The sequence below is a fragment of the Heterocephalus glaber genome, unplaced genomic scaffold (assembly GCF_053883595.1).
Source record: "Heterocephalus glaber isolate CG9 unplaced genomic scaffold, H.glaber_assembly_v1.0 deba00001444, whole genome shotgun sequence".
NCBI classification, from domain to species: Eukaryota; Metazoa; Chordata; class Mammalia; order Rodentia; family Bathyergidae; genus Heterocephalus; species Heterocephalus glaber.
Window position 1 is genome coordinate 3,439,031 of NW_028258297.1, and position 17,219 is coordinate 3,456,249.

At 56.6% G+C, this 17,219-nt stretch overlaps 1 protein-coding gene across 10 annotated transcripts in view; it reads right to left on the reverse strand.

The window, feature by feature from the left end:
- Gramd4 (GRAM domain containing 4) overlaps nt 1-17,219 on the reverse strand; it is a 73,556-nt gene that overhangs the window by 47,067 nt on the left and 9,270 nt on the right. For 2 of the 10 annotated variants that reach the window (XM_087213685.1, XM_087213684.1), the window contains exon 1: nt 5,741-5,916. The exons of 5 other annotated variants lie outside the window; for them this stretch is intronic. In XM_087213685.1, coding sequence (XP_087069811.1) covers nt 5,741-5,766 — 26 coding nt within the window. In that variant the 5' untranslated portion in view covers nt 5,767-5,916. Of the gene's footprint in view, nt 1-5,740; nt 5,918-13,184; nt 13,510-17,219 lie in introns of those variants that run through there. 3 more of the 10 variants (XM_021258784.2, XM_021258785.2, XM_013072464.3) reach the window with 3 other exon arrangements.

Genomic DNA, 17,219 nt, shown 5'->3' on the forward strand with positions numbered 1-17,219 from the left:
TCCCACAGGATGCCAACAACCCTTACTCCTCTGCAACATCCCGGGGCACCAGGATGCTGGACAAGACCCGGGCCCTGTGTCCCTGGCCCAAGCTTGGTGCTCTCAAGAAGACGGCTCTAACCTCCAAGTCAGCAAGGCCTGGGATCACAGCGAGAGCCCCAGATGGACAGACAAGGTCAACAAGAGTGGCTGGAGAGGGCATGAGAATGGAGCAGATTCCTGCGAGGGAAAAGGAGGGCCAGGCTCCCCAGCCCTACCGCTCCCCATCTCCCCATCTCCCCAAAGCGGGATCCCAAGGACCCAAACGCCCTCACAGCCAGCCCGTCTGCCTGGCCCAGACTGGATCCAAGTCCCTGGAGGCCTGTTGTGTGCCCCTATCCCCTTAGGTGTCCCCATCTGCCCGACACCAGGCTCGGGGTGCATTCGGATCTGCACAACCTCGAGTATGTCTGCGAGACACCTCCCTCACCCCAATTCCACCACTGTCCTGCAGGCTGGGCCACCATAGGCCTGATGATCCGGATATCAGCACAGGATGTCATGCCAGCCTCAACTCTGCACCCACCGGCCTCCCCACCAGCTCCGCACTGCATGTTTTTTGTTGTTTTGTTGGTACCGGGGATCGAACTTGGGTCCTTGCACTTGCGAAGCAGGCGGAGGAACCACTGAGCTAAATCCCTAGCCCTTACACTGCATGTTAACATCATCCCAGTCGCTGCTGTGAGTCTGAATGGCCTAGAAACAGGGAGGGACGCCCTGATCCCTGGGCGTGACCCTCACCCTGGCCAGCAGCTGTCACCACCTAGCATGCCCAACACCTGAACACAGGCGACCCCATGACCTTGAGAGCACCACAGTGAAGCATGAGGGAACAACTCCGGAAGACAAGGCTGTGGTGTCTACCTCTGTTTGTTTTCAGTGTTACCCATTAACTTTACGTTTATAAACTTTTACTTGTATCACTGAGCTCATGAAACCCTCACCAGCCCAGCAATCAGCACTTGTTGAACGGCACAAGCAAGGCCCTCCACTGACTGCAGAGTGACCCCGGGCACCCAAAGGACCAGACAGCCCCAGGAGGCAGGGACACTCGGCCAGGCTGGCTGCTCCGGGGCCCGTGGGGGCTCAGGTCAGAGGGGCATCTTCAGAAGGCCCCACCTGAGCTCGGGGTGTGGGGCTGTCTCTGCCCTCACCCTGCTCTGGTGGCTGCAGTGGGTGCCCATCGGAGGAATGGGTGGTGGCCTCTAAGACACACCTGGGGCATGCCCTCGGTCTAGATCCCTTCCAGGGCACCTGCTGCTACTTCCCAGCTGTGCTTAGCACCACCTCCACCTGTCACTCTGCCAGGGACCCACGGCCACTGACACACGGCTGAAGGTGGTCAGGCGCTCACCTGTCTGAGGTCAGTTTCGTCTTCCCTCCTGTGCCCCTGCCACATCTGGCCCAGGAATCACAAGGGAGGGGTGGCAGGAAGCCAGACCCTGGTGGCCTTGGCCTGTGCCTCTGACCTTGGCCATGTCCCATTCCTGGGCTGGAGAGGGAGGTAACAAGGCCACTACTTGGAGGGCTGACCCAGGGTGACGTGGGACCGTGCCAGAGGCCCACACCTGGCCAGCAGTGGTGACAGTGGCAAAGATGTAGACCCACACTCTCAAAAACAGTGACCAGCAAATATGGCCCTCCGGCTACCCTTGTTCCCATCACGGGGGCATCAGGGACTGTGGCGACATTTCTGTGTCATGGCTCCCAACATGGTGTCACCCTGAGCTTCCCGGTGGGGACCCAGCCCAGGGTCCCGGGGTGGACAGGATAGGGAGTGGGGGAGGGGCCACAGGACAGCAAGGGCCCCGATGCCCTAAATGCCAAGGCTCAGCCTGGGGCCCGGGAGGCAGCAGACGAAGCAGGGCATTCAGTATCCTCCACCCACAAGTTCCTCCTCCTCCCGACCTCTCCCCTCAGGGGCCCCGGGGCACCAAGGTTTCTGACCAGGCTGCCCATGAGGCCCAGCCTTGGCTTCAGTTTCCTGCTCCATCAGTGGAGAGAAGGGGTCACCTAGTGCAGGCGTGAGCTCTGCCTGCTGGGGTGGGCTCCAGGTGACCTGGTCATGGTCCAGGCTCGCACTACTGACCAGCAGAGTCCTGGTACCCCAGCACAGTTTCCCTACTCTCCCCAGACCTCTTCGTGACCAAAGCCTGCCTGGGCACCACCTGGCACTGAAGGAGAAGCTTTCTTCACAGGGCCGAGGGCACAGCCCACATCTGGGTTCATAGCAAAGTACCCATGTCAGGAAATTGCAGGCACAATGATGACACCACCCGGTCTCAACGATGAGAGTGAGGGGCTACTGATAAACCAACTGACACACAGGGAAACTGAGGCTTGGGCAGGCAAGGTGAGAGCCAAGTAGCCCAACAGGGACACAACCTGACTCTGTGGCATTTCAAGGCTCCACCCAGGATGTCCTCCCCAGCACATGCCTCTGTTAAAGTATCCATCGTGCTGTTTGACACCTCACAGACCCCTCTGCCTGAAACACTGAGAGAGGGACTTGGCAGTGTGGCCACAAGGGTGTTGACTGAACAACACAAAGCTAGCAGGAAAGCCTAAATCTTAGGAACAGGTAGGCAGCCAGAAACCTCCGCTGTATAAGCAGATAAGCTAAGCAACAGGAAGCCTGCACAAGAATTCCCTCTAGCAGCAGTTTTGATTTGCAACTGTCTCGTTGTTGCAGCAGGGCTGGGAAGTTTCAGCTCTCCCAGGTCTGGCCTCCCTTGCCTGTCCCCTCCAGGAGGCCTCCACACTCATTTCAACATGTAGGGCACAGGAGGTGGCCACAAAGTCCCCAAGGGCCACACCACAGAGCCTGCACAGCTCCAGTACCACTGCAGTGCTGGGTGGGCGGGCAGGAGGAAGGAAGCAGAAGGAAGCAGGTGGCAGCAGGTGGGCTCTGGTCCCAGGCTGCAGTGGCCCTCCTGTCCCAGGCTTGTAAATGCCTCGCAGGATGGGAACTCATCCAGGCCTCAGATAGACAAACCGGGTACCAGGATTGTGACGCCTGGAGCAGCCCCACCCAGAGCAGTGCCAGATGCGGGAGGGTGACCTTGCGGCTGCACTTGCCAGGGACCAGGAACTTGTCCCTCGAGGCTGCACCTGCAGGTGCTCACAGGAGGCACCCCACCCAGTAGGGAAGAGGTGGCAGACAGCAAAGACGCGGGCTTGGAGTCCTGTCAGCTGGACGTTCAGAACCACAGGACCAAGCCACCTAAATAGTGTTTAACTAGCACCTACTGCATGCTAGGCACGCTCTGAGCAGACAGGCGAGGCTTGCAGACTGACCCTCAATAGGCGCTGCCTCCTGGCCGCGGGCAAGCATTGCTCTAAGCAGGGAGAAGAATGCACCACAGTCCCTGGGGACAGCCTGGGGGACACCCTGAGTGACAGCGACAGGGTGGGCTAAGGGCATGGAGAGCTGTCGTGTACACTGCAGAAGGGCACTCAGATCCTTTGGCTAGAGCAACCCAGAGCAGAAACGGCAGGCACAGGCAAGGCCTCAGCGAGACACTGGGTCCCAGCCACCTGTGACCCAGCAGAGAGGGTGATGCTATCTCCACAGATGGTGGAGATGTAGCCCAGCCGGTAGCAGGGTTGGGAATGAAAGGTGCAGGCAGGCGTGGTCTCTGGAACCCCCCACTAGTGACTCGATGACAGCCGCTCAGCCCTGGGGACAGCACCCGCTTCAGCTCCCAGCCCCACCCCACCCAGTGCCCGCACAGCAGTGCCCACCTCAGGCCTGGCAGCGCCAGAACGAGGTCAAGTACTGTGATCCCTTTCAAAGGAGTCCAAGGAAACTGAGGCACAGAGAGGAAACAGGGCCCACAGCTGTTCCAAGAGGGAGGATTTGCTCCTGCCGCCCACCAGGACAGGAGCCTGGGAGTGGTTGTGCGGAGCCGCAGGGCTGCAGCCTGACTTCAGCACCAGAGCTGGGCAGGGTGGGGAGGAGCAGAGGTTCCTAAAACACTCAACCTGGAACTACAGTATGAGCCAGCGATCCCACTTCTGGGTCCATGCCCAAAAGAACTGAAAGCCCAGCTCAGACAGACACCTGCACGCCACGTTCACAACCGCTGGAGGCTGGCATCAGACCGGGCATCTGTCTACACGAGCAGGGGGACAGGCACGGAGCCACACCTGCCCCCAAGGGACAACAGGATACGTGAGGTCCCTAGAGAGGTCAGAGTCACAGAGACCAGAAGCAGAATGTGTCTGCCTGGGGCTGGGGAGGGGCAGAGCTTCAGTCTGAGAAGAAGAAAAGTTCTGGTGGATGGCAGTGGTGACAGCTGTGTGACAACATGACTGTGCTGGAGGTCACCGAGCTGTGCACGGAGACATGGTCAAGGTGGTAAATCTTATGTGGTGTGCACTTTAGCACAATTTATACACACACAGGGGTGGGGAGGGTGCACAGAGAGAGCCAAATCTCTGCCAGGTAATCTATGAATTTTTATTTTGAAACACGATCTCCCTACATAGTTCAGGCTGGCCTCTAACTCAAAATGACCCTCCTGCCTCAGCCTCCTGAGTGCTGGGATGACAAGTGTGTACCACCAGGCTCAGCTGTAATATGAATTTAATATGGTCCCCTAAATAAACAACATGAAGCTTTTAGAGGAAGGAAGACAGGCTAAGATTAAGGCACATTAAGGAAAATTAAGTAATTTAAAGAGCCATGAAAAGTGTGAATAGCAAGAGTGCTGGGGATTTAGCTCAGTGGTTTTGCCTCCTGCTGCGCAAGCACAAGGACCCGAGTTCAATCCCCGGTGCCAAAAAAAAAAAAAGACAATGTCAGACCCACACATCACACCTGTGCAGAATAACCTGGAAAGGGACCAAAGGTTTTGATGGAGATTAATAAGGGTGTTCAAGGACTGAGGTGGGACAAACAGGCTCTCTGTGACCTTGGGACCAGACAGTTCCTCCCGAGACACGTGAAACAGCACCAGACAGCTGGCGCTGACAGTTTCCCTGGGCTGGGGTATAGCTTGGGAGCAGAGCGTTTGCCTGGCACACACTGGGCCCTGGGCTCCATCCCCAGCGCCACACATACACACACACACACAAAACCAAACAAAAACAAAAAACAATTTCCTGAGAGACAAAATCTTTCATAAGTAGTCCAAGATAATTTGGGGTCAAGTATTTCAACACCTGTCACAAAGAATTAACATGTCCAATGCTGACAAACAGCAGCAGAAAAATGGACAGAAAGTACAGCCAGTTTGCAGAAAATGAAAAATACAAGCAGATCTTAAACCCAGGAAAGATGATTAACCTGTACTTAGCAGGAGCGAAAGGCCAGTTACACTTGCACCAAGAGGCCCTTTGCCCTAACAGACTGCAGTCACAGAATTTGGGGACAGGGAAATGCCCTGCACGCTGGGGAGGGCAGTGGGGGTGGCCTGACTGTGCCTGGTGACACTGCGACTCCACCCCCAGGATGGTCCCCTCCTCAAACAAGGAAGGACCACGGCAAAGTTGGCTTTCTGCAGCGAGGTTTTCATGGTGGCAGAGAAGGGCTGGAAGCCCCTCATGGTCGCTTCCTGAGGAGGGCCACAGGGTGGGGAAGTGAGGATGCCTGGGATCCCCAGCCAGCACCCTGCTATTTAGGTACTGGAAGGAAGGAAGAGGGTGGCATGGGCCAGCTGTCTATCACCGTGAGGAATGCCTGAGAAAATCAACTTACAGGAGGAAAGGTTCGTTTTGGCTCATGGTGTCAGCAGTTGCAGTCCATGGTCACTGGTATCAGTGTTTCTGGACCTATGGCAGACAGCACAGCAGAGGAGAGCTGGTCACCCCATGGCGGCTGGGCAGCAGGGACAGAGTCCAAGAGGAAGAGGTGGGGACGAGATGTCCTCCCCATGGCCACGCCCCTCCCCACGTCTGTCAACAAGTCCATCATATTACAAATTACTGATTAATCCCATGATCCATGCACCTTCCCAAAGCCTCCCCTGCTGGGGGAGGATACCTCAGGAACACCTGAGATCCAAAGCATAACAGGAGGAGGAGAAAAAGACACTCGCCCCGAACAATAGCCCCAGAAAGCCCAGGATGCCACCTCCTGGAGCAGGGGCCACCTGGAGACCAACTGTCTCCCAGCCCCTAGAACCCATTCCCTGACCCCACTCTGAGGCATGCACTGGGTAGATAAGAGTCTGTCTCCACCTCATTCTTGTCACCTGACCTGCCCAGCGCAGCCAGCACCCAGTGGACTGAAGATCATTGCCCGGCAGGGCCTGGCTCCTCCTATGAAGCTCCTGAGCCCTGGCACACCCTGCTGGCTGGCACACGAGTGAGCAAGGCGCAGCTTGGCACAGCATGAGGGGTGGGCCTGAGAGTCCATGATTCCGTTCCATGGGGCTCCCAGGGCTAGGCACCCACAAAGGTGGCCCTGGCCAGGAGACCAGCAAGGGGCCAAGGGCCAAGTCAGGTGCAGGCAATGTGAGAAACAAGAGGTTCAGAGGAGCCCATCCTGGCAGAGGACAGGGCCTGAGCACAGGTTAGCTGTGTGTAGGTGCGAGACAGGACCACGGGTGCCCAGTGACCTGACATCACCATCACACCCATTATGCATGAGAAAGCCAAGGTACAGAGCCGTGCAGCAAGACAGGGCAGTCTGTTCCTGCTCTCCACGAGGGCCCTGGGCACCATGAACCTCACCCTGCTCACCCAGGGAACCCTTGGTCTTCTCAGTGCACATTTCCACTCCCTGCTGTGAACCAGCGCCCTCCCCCGGTTCCTCCCACTGGCCACCACGGCCCCTCCTCCCAACCCCACAGTCTGGCTGCATCAGCCCCGAGGCGCTGGTGAACGTGATCGAAGAGAGGCACCTGCTGCCCGCTGTGCCGCCTTCCCCTCACATCCACAGTCCCGTGCGCACGGCCCACACCTGCACCCCTGCTCCCTCTGGGTACCACCAGCCTTCTTCACCAGGCCCCTGCAGGGACAACATCTGGTAAGTGCAAGACAAACCACAGCAGCCCAAGACTCAGGAGAGGGGCTGCCTGGGACACAGACTCAGGTGACACAGAGGGAGACAGGACGGGAATGACAGCCACCATCAGGAGACAGAGGTGCAGCCCTGACACCCCACAGGCCCACACCCCCAGGCCTGGGCCGGAGCCAGAAAATGGTCCCTCGGCTCTAGCATGACTCGGTGGACCCCTCTCCCCTGTGCCCCTCCACGTGGGGCCCTGGGGAGACCCTGGACAATGGCCCAATATCCTGCCACCAGGAAAAGAGGGTGGCAGCTCTGGGTGACAATTGCAGGATCAGCTATAAGCTGGTGGTGGCACTCCTTCAGAGGGCAGCCTGAGTCTCGCTGGCCTTAAGAAATTAAGGCACTGAGGCAGGCATGGAGGCACACGCCTGTGAACCCAACACTTGAGAGGCTGAGACAGGAGGATAACTTCGAGTTCGAGGCCAGCCGGGACCACAGAGTGAGTTCACAGCCAAGCTGGAACACACAGCAACTTATCATCTCAACAGAATAAAATAAATAAAAAATTTTTTAAAGAAATTAAGGCATAAAACAATTTCAAAAGCAGAGACTGTGGGAAGATCTTTTTATGACTAAAAGATCCCTCTGCCTTCTGGCCACTTGTTCCAAAAACAGCAAGCCTCAGGTGGCTTCCAGGGAGAATGAGATCTGTCACCACCTACTTTCCTGCCCTTTCCCCAGGGAGAAAGGTAGCAAGACACAGCTGTGGTACCACGGGGGAGCCCGGAATGCCACTGCTGCAGAGGGCACCAAACACCAAGTGCTGTGTCTCCTTCCACTTCCACAAAGGGGGCAGAACCCATGGGAGAGGGGGCCTCTGGCTCCACGGCACTGATCTGTGTGGTATTCTCATCTCCCCTTCCAGAGCACCCCCACAGAGGGTGAGTTCACACCAGAAGTGCGGATTGCTGGGTGATTCTTAAAAATTAATCTGCAAAAGCACGCTCTGAAAGCATCAGTGAGGACCACATATGGAACGATGATCCATGCAACTTACCACACACACAGGCCTGCCCTGCCCCAAGCAGAACCTCCCAACCACCCCCTTGCCCCACCCCCAACCCAGGTTCCAAACTCTGCTGCTGTGCTCAGGGCTTTCTTCAAGGTCCCAGGACAACCTGATGTGACCTCACACCTCAATGTCTGCCTCCGTGGCAAGTGGCTCTCAGGATGCCCCTCTGCAGGCAGCACAGGTGCATGCCACAGTCTGCACCTCACCTGTCCCCAGTGCTCCTCCTACACACACACATACACACTCATGCACACACACATACACATGCACATGCACGCCTTTCCTGGCTCATGCCTCCAGCCACTGGCTCTTTCTTTCAGTTCGGGCCTGAACTTGACCTCATAGCTGATAATCGTGGCATGCATAGGCCTCTCAGTCTCTGCTGCACCCACAAGGCTGTAGGACTTGGCTTTCAGCCTGCAGCTCCTGTTTCCCCTCTCAGGTATCTATCTCCACCCAGAGCTCGGGGCTACACACGCCCCATCTCATCTCGAGGTCCCCATCCTCCAGCCCTGCAGCTGAGCGTGGCTGTAGGGACAAGCTTTGCACACCTCAACCCAGGACCAGAACCACCCACAAGCCAGAGTCAGCCAGCCAGCAAATCAGAGCAAATCAAACCAATGGCCCTCGCTGCTCTGCTCTGAAAGATGGAGAGGAGGCAACTGACGGGCCCCAGCAGGACCTGGCTAGATGGCACCCGGTGCCGTCCATCACTGGGTCCTTGGGCACAAAGGCCAAAGTGCAAATTGACAGCTCCACCCAAGGAGACTCTCCCCTTCCTCCTCCCTCCTACAGGTGTATCCCTGACTCCACTCAAGGGAGCAGCAAGAGAGCCACACATCTTGCTAGAACCTTCCAGCCTCACCAGAAAGAGGCAGCCACTGGCAAACACTAATGCAGAAACATGTACCTAACCAGAACACGTCCTCTTCACCACCTCTGAAGGCAAGCTCTGCACACAGCTAAAGGTGAAAATGTTAAAAACAAAAGAGAATCTAGCCAGGAGCAGTGGTGCACGCCTATCATTCTAGTGATCCAGGAGGCTGAGGCAGAAGGATCACCAAGTTTGAGTCCAGGCCGAGCAACTTAGTGAGACCCTGGTTCAGAATAAAATAAAAAGGGCTAGGGACGTAGCACAGTATTCCTTGAGTTCAGGCTCCAGTGCTAGAGAAAAACAAGAAAGCAAAACAAGCTATAAAGAATAAGAAACTAGAGACATTTAGAGCTAAATGGATGCACTTGAAGGCCATCCTCTTAAGTGAAATAAATAGGACACACATGTGTAAATACCAAATAGTTTCCCTGGTGTGAGAAACTGAAAGTGTAAATAAGGATCAAAATGTATAATAGGTAACGTGAAATAGGAAGAAAAGGGGCAAAGGGGAAGGGGAAGTGGGAGGGGTAGGGGAAAGGAAAAAATATAAGAAAAGGAAAAATGGAAACAAAGTCTCTGTAAATAGGGAAGGGTGGAGGGGTTGAAGGGAGAGCAGAGGAATGGGGAAAAAATAAGAACCAAGACGCATCATGTAAAGGTACAGGTTCCCAATGGTGAATGTAACGGGATTGTATACCCTAAATGTACCAATAAACTTAATGGGAAAAAAGCCAAACAAAACAAAAAAGAAATCTGGATTTTATAGAAACTTGCTCAGAATAGTAACTTGCAAAGAAAACTACACCTGTTTTTGCCCTAATTGAGAGCATGCCAGGGAGCTGGGGATGTAGCTCAGTGTTACCGTGCCTGCCTGGCAAGTGCAAGGTCCTGAGTTCAATCCCCAGGACCACAAAACAAACGAACAAACAAACAGGAAATCACCTGAAACAAGAAGGGGAGGGCCGGGAATTTAGCTCAGCAGTGCTGCTGCCTGCCTCTCAGGCACAAGGTCCCTAGTTCGATCCCCTGGACCAAAAAAGAAAGAAGGAGAGAGATAGATGGGGGGAGGGGGCTGAAGCTCACCACATCACCTCATTACCGCAAGCCTGCAGCTGACCACGTCCTCTGCAGGAAAAGCCAGCCCCTGTTATGCGGAGGCGAAACAGGTTCTCTTCCTAGCAGCCTCACTCCAGGGCATGCTGCTGCTGGCCAGCTCGGCACTTTCGAGGCAGTGGGGCTGCTCCACTCTGGCCTCCAGCAGCACTGGGACGCCCGGAGCCCAGAGGGAGGGCCGTGGCCTCCCACGAGAGGGCAGGACGCAGGGATGCAGGCCTGGAGACCTGCAGACCTGGAGACCTGGCTCAACCAGCCCAACAGGTTGGCAGGATCGCGAGCGCCAGAGGGGTGGCGCCATCTGGGAAGTGCAGGCTTGCTCCTTCTGAGCCATCAAAGCTCCAGGAAGAGGAGCAGTGCTCAGTGACCAGAGGGGAAGGGGCCTCCAGTGACAAAAGAATGCTACCCCAGGGCCTCATCTCCAAATTCCCCTGCCCTGGCTGCTGAGACAGGAAGACGCAGGGACCAGGCCAGGAACAGCCCTGGCCACTCGCCGACACCCACAGGTGACGGGGACCAGGTGACTTCCAGCTTTAGTCTGGCTCTGCAGGAAGGGTAGGTGACACCTGTCATTCTGGCCACGTGCACACCTGTGGAAACTGTCTTAGTGACTTTTCTTGTCGTCAAGACAAAATACCTGACACCCAAAGTTAAAGGGGGAAAGGTTTATTTAGCTCAGTCTGTAGAGGTTTCAGTCCATAATCGACTTGCTCCAAGGTAGGGTGGCACATGGCAGAGAGGCAACCGTGCATGGCAGTGGAAGACAGAAAAAGCAACAAGGGGCAACCACAGCTCTTTCTAACCCTTGTATCTTATCCAGGCTACTTAATGCGGGGAGCACTCACACCCAGTGTCCGCCAGCCAAGCACTGCACCATGCATCATCACAGTCTAGATTCAGCCACCTCAGGAAAAGTCCCACCTACGACTGCATGAGGCTTTGGGGGACATCTAGACACAGCCCTAACAGAAGCCAATGGCTGTCTGTCTCACACATGTGATTTAACCAGAAGCAGCTTGAGTCCCCCTCACCAGGGGCCCGCTACTGGGCACGGCCAGTGTGTCTTGGAGTCAGTCTGTTCAGCAGCAGCGACAAACGGCACAGTCAGGGTGCCTCTGACCTCCCTCATGGTGTTGATGTGAACACAGCCTGATAATGCCCAAGAGGTGTCCACAAAGGGAATTTCAAGGAAGGAAATCATCCTAACACACTGGCCCACGTGTGCCTGCCCTTCCAGATGCCCACTCCTCTGCTCAGCCCCCTGGGTGGGCGAGAGGGGACCAGGCAGGGAAGGGCACTGGGTTTAAGGCTGGGGACTGGAAATCCCAGCTCGGTATAACCATGGCACGGGGCCAGGTTGTGGCCACTCTGCATGTCCCGGGGCGGGCCACAGAAGGGGGGCTTCCCATGGCTGTGTCCAGGGGCACCTTCCAGGAGGGCTGTGCTACCTCTGTGGGAGCTTTCCCTGGGGCCCTTAATGACCCCTGGGCCCAGAACAGGGGCATCATCTCACTTCTGCAGACACACAGCCAGCCACGGGCTACAACGTGGGGGTCACCAGAGGGAGGGGGGGCACTTCACGTGCAGAGATTCTTGACCCGGCAAACCAAAACAGGAAGAGACACCCACCTGCAAAAGCAGCTGAATTGCTAGACGTGGTGGTTCATGTCTGCAATCCCAGCACTCTGCTAGGCTGAGGCAGGAGGATCGCAAATTCAAGCCTAGCCTGGGCAACTCAGTGATATAGTAAGACCTTGTCTCAAAACGAGTAATAAAAGGGGCCTGGGATTTGGCTCAGCGGCACCACGCCTGCCTCACAAGTGCAAGGTCCTGAGTTCCATCCCTGGTACCAACAAAACAAAACGAACAAACAATGAATAATAAAAAAGGGCCAAGGAAGTATCTGAGTGTGAAGGGGGTGGATTCAATTTCCAGTATCACAGGGGGGGAAAAAAGCACCCAAACTGAACCCCTGTCCCAAATGCCAATTTCCTGAATCACTCTGGGACTGACTGTCCCTGAGGCACAGAGACATCTCCCAGGAGCTTGGCAATGCCCCGTCTCTGCCTCTGGTTGTTTGCCAAGCACACCCCAAGCCAAAGGAAAAGCCCCTCATGGAGCCTGTGCCTGGCACAGCATTCCTAGGAGGAGGGGTTGCTGCTCCCAGCCTGGTGAGGTGGGTGCTGGGGTTGGGGGTGTTCCCACCTCCCCCCTCCCTCTGCCTCTGGGCAGCTGGACCACATGGGCCACAGGAGATGGCACAGGAAACACTGTGCCCCCTGGGCATTGCACTGGGAGCAGTGCAAATAACCCTGGGCCACTCAGGAGGCCCCAGACCCAGTGCTCAGACCAGCCAGCTGCAGGGAGAGGGGCCCCACAGAGGCTCCCTGTGCTGCCCCAGCCACCCCTGAGCCGCCAGGGCCTCAGCTTCACAGCAATGCTGCCTCGAGAAGGCCCCCAGACGCAGCCTCCCAGTACAGCCCAGACCTCCTGTCCCATGCCAGGGTCAGCCGTCCTGACACCAAGCTCTGAGTTTCACCCTGGACATCTGCACCCCATACTTCCTGCCCTACCTGGATGACGCCCCGAGATCCTTCCCACCCACAAGGACACCCCTTCTCCTGCTCATGGCCCAGCTCTGCCCCAGCTGTCCTCTGGCCACCAGCCAGTCCCTCCTTCTGCAACTCACCCCAAGGAGCCCTAACACAGGTGGCTATGGCACCAGAGAGCATTCACGCCTGCCCTGGCCTGGCCGCTCTGCTCGCGTCTCCCACCCACCACCACCTGGTCTGACTGGACCTCTCCTACCGGTCCCTGTGCAGGAAGGAGCAGGGAGGACACAGGCTCTCGGCCAAGCAGTGTAACTAGGACACGTGGCACCGGCCGGAGGAAGGTGGACTCACAGAGGCAGGGGATGGAGAGCCAGGACATGGGCAGCAGGGCCCTGGGAGCAGGAGGCTGGAGAGCAGCCAGGTGGACACTGAGAATCATCAAGGCCCCCGCTCTCATTCCAAAGGAGAGCTTGCGGGTACCATTAGCATTAACAACAACCACACCACAGAGGGCCTCCCTGGACCCATGATGGCCCGTGTTGTTACCCGAGGAGTGACTCCACTCATTTTGTGCACCTGAGGTCCCACACGTGAAAAGAGAAAGATCATCTGCAAGTCTCCTTTCTTCAACGCCTGTTCCACCACGCAAGGGAGGCGTCTTCCCTCTCCTCACTCCTGGTGGGCACACTAAGGTCACATCTGCCCCCACGCGAGGCAGGCCCAGCAGTGAGGGGCTTCAGAGAACATGTGGTGGAGGACCAGACAGCTCATTGGGTAACTGAATCCACACCCTGAGGGACACCCGGAGGGACAAGGTCTTGCTCTCAGAAACTGGGGAGAAAGAACTAGGCAAGGGAGGCTCCAGGCTCAGCAGCCTTGAAGTAGGAATTTACATTTCTGCACGATTTTCCCTCATGCTACTGGTAAAGAAAAACATCTGCAATTGAGTAACAGTTAACAAGGCTCACATGCTACACACACAATCACTTAATTCCCAAGCATTTGAGAACAAGGTAGATAAAATCAATTCCTTTCGTGTTTTTGTTCAAATGCTTTCTTTTTTGAAAACCCACATGGAGATAGTCCTAATAAAGGTTACACTGGTTAAAAAAAAATAATCACGGAGTGGGGTTTCTAGCTTCTAATCATACAGAATTAGGACGAAATATTCACGTAAGTGATTCTGAAATACTTCATAAATAGGTCATAATAGGCTCTCCATGCCAAAATTCTTTATACCCAACAGCACAAAGTCAATTTCTCTGTCTAAAAGAATGGGCTGCAGGACAGGGAGACACAAGCCCTTCCTCAGCTCAGCCTATGCCAGTAGCATGGGGTGTGGGACCAGCCAAGATTGATGCTCAAGTTTTGTTTTGTTTTTTTGGTACTGGGGATCGAACTTGGGTCCTTGCGCTTCCGAAGCAGGCAGTGAAACCACTGAGCTAAATCCCTGGCCCAATGCTCAAGTTTTTGAAAGCTGGGTGCAGGGCTCATTCCATCCCTGGGAGTCACAGCACTGAAAGAGCCTGACGGAGTGCTGCTCTGCCACTGCTGAAGGAGCACCCTCCCCACACAGGTGCAATCAGCCTGCATAAACACTGTGTGGAGAAAATGAACACAGCCGGTCTCAGCTGTGAATGGAACAGTCCCGCCCAGAGCAGCCAACCAGGCAAGCATCTCAGCTGCTGTGAATCAAGGCAGGCAATTCACTGAGCTATTTTTAATGCTACAATTAAATAGTCGATTATTTAAAACTATACACACTCAACTTACAGGAACAATACTTATTTGTCAATTAAGTCAGCCAGGGTGGCAGCAGTGCAAGTGGGGTTGGTTTTCCCCAAGGACGTCATCCTGCAGAGGATGCACCCACCTGCTGCACAGCCTAGGCCCCATGGAGCCAGGGCTTGGGGACAGGATGTGGACAAGGGTGGGTGGCATGGAGGGGTCATGGTGTGACATCTGACATCACAGCTAGGGACACAGGAGGAGTGGAGGCCCCTGCAGCTACAGAGGCAGTCTCAGGCGCATCAGTCCTCAAGGGTGGGGCCCCAATGTCCCACCCATGGCCCCTGACACTTTCCAACTGTCCTCAGCTAAGTGTAGAGTGTGGAAGACGGATGGGAGCACAGGCTTCTCTGAGGGACGCAGCCAACAACTTTCTGCACCCCACTGTTCTGCCCAGGCTGATTCGTGGTCTAACCCAACAAACCCCAAGTTTCTGATACAGGACGGTGACAATCCCATGCTGGGCTACCAGAGAGATGGGGGGTGCCCCGGGCCTGCTCACCCTCCAGCACTGGCTTTCATCTGATTCCAACCCTACAGCTCCCCTCTCTGGTCCCCAAAGAGTCACCAAAGGAAAGGTGTTGGGGTCCACCCCAGGGGGACGAAAGAATTCAGCTCCAGCCTCGTGAAAAGCACAAACTGAAGAGTGGGCCAGGGGAGAGGACCAGGGTGTGGGCCCCGCAGGAAGCTTGGCTGGGACCTCTCGATGCCCACTTCCTCCCCAGAAAAGTAGGGCCATGAAGTCAGCTATAGGAGGATGGCAGCCACCCCACAGCTCCCCTGGCCTCCAGCAGGTGGTGCAACAAGGGACTCACCCCTCCCCTGGCGGCCTCCCGGGTCTGCATCGCACCCTCTGCCCCTGCGGCACCTGAGTCAAAGACTCTGGCACCCAGCCCACCCCTCTGCTCCTCCACTTCCTCCCACCCAGTGCTCACATCTGGGAAGGAGGCTCCAGGGCTCTGGGGAAGGCGGCAGTGAGGAGGGATGAGCAGTCTCGCTCTAGCCTGCAGCCCACAGTCTGATCCTACGGGTGCCACTCGGACACTGCTGCAGCCCCAGCTCCGTCAGCACACCAGCCGCCAGCTGTGGTCACTGCAGGGTCAGCTCATCACCAAGACACCTTGAGCACTTATGAGCACTCCGCAGTCGCTGACCTCGCTTTGCAGGGGTGGGAGGGGCATGGGGTGAGGCTCGTCGCCAGCCCCAGGCCATGCAGCACCATGGCCTGAGGACAGTGAAGCCTAGGCCCCAAGTGGCCCCGGCCACAATGGGCTCTCCCCAGCCCTGTCCAACTCCAGTGCCCACAGGTTTCTCCATACCTGTTGGGACTGCCCAGGCTGGCCAGAGTGACAGAAATGCAGGGCCCCAAGGGAGCCTGATGATAGTACCGCAGGAGTGCAGACAGAGGCTGGGGTCGCCTGCAGGAGACTCAGACAGGAGGTCAAAGGGGACACAGCCACCCTGGCCAGGTCTCTGTGCAGTGGCAGCCAAGGGCTGGGGGAAGTCAGATGCGCCCAGTGTGGCTAGGCAGAGGCCCCCTTTCCTGGCCTCTGTGACGGCCTGGCCCACCTCACCACCCACAGGCACTGCATGACCAGGGCGCTAGGCCATTGCTGCCCCAAAGCACAAGGCCTGCCTAGCATCAACAGAGCCAGCTGCCCCCACAGGGCTGTGACCCCACTCTACTTGGCGGGTCCCAACCCCGAGACTCCAACCCAACTGGCACCAGATGGATGGGCACAGAGGTGCCCAGCACCAGGCCTCTGCCCTGCCACCTGCCAATGGGAGGTTCCTTACCCACCCAGAGCAGGTGAGAACACTGGGCAGCCACCTGAACTCCCCAATCCTGCCTCTCCCTCCTGGGAGGCACTGCCAGGTGGGGGTTGTTGGGGTCACCCAGGCCCAGACCACTCTGCCACTCCCAAGTCTGGATGTCCAAGCTGCCTACCCAGAAGGTGCCCGCTGGATGCCTGGATGACACCCACTGCCTTCCACCTTGGCCCCTACGCCTGTAGCCACAGTAGGGTTCCCTGCAATGTGCAGCCCCATCCTCAGCAGCCCGCCCTGGCGCCTGAGCATTGGCAGTTGACTCATATTTCATTTCCTTCCACAAAACAGACTCCAAAGCAGCAAAGTCACACTTGTGCCGCCCCTGCTGCTGGCCAGGCTGGGCCTCAAGGACCAGCCATGGCCTCTAGGAAATGTCACTCCTTTAAATTCTACTCTGGAGTAGTGGCATACGCCTGTAATCCCAGCGTTCAGGAGGCTGAGGCACAAGGACTGCTGCAAGTTCGAGGCCAGCCTGAGCTACATAGCAAGACACTATCTCCAAAAAAGAAAAAACGCATTCTGTCCCAGGTCCAGGGTCCGGGTGGCTGCCCTCCCTCTTCGCCTTCCCGCCATCCCTTCAGGCTTGGCTGACACTGTTTAAAATTCCCTGAGGCCAGCAGCCTCTGCAGTGATTCACAGGTCCCCTGCCCTCTTCAGCAGTGGTGGTCCGCTCCTGCAGGACAGAGCAGAGCCTCTCGGTGGCCCTAGCTGTCCCCAGGCCCCAGTCTGCCTCGTCTCTGGCTGCCTGTCCTGCACATGGCCCTCCCCCTCCCCCATCAGACCCTGCAGAAACTGCCACCAAAGCCAGCCGGGGCCCAAAGGACACACTGCATTCCAGGGCTCTGGGGGGACCAAGCTGGTGGGCCAGTGTCACCCTAGACAGCTGGCTTGGCAGGCGCCTCCCATGCCCACTCCCACACATGCAAAGCTTGGCATCCCTTCTGAGATGAGGACTTGTGAAATGATTCACACCTCGAAGTTCCCAGCAGGGGC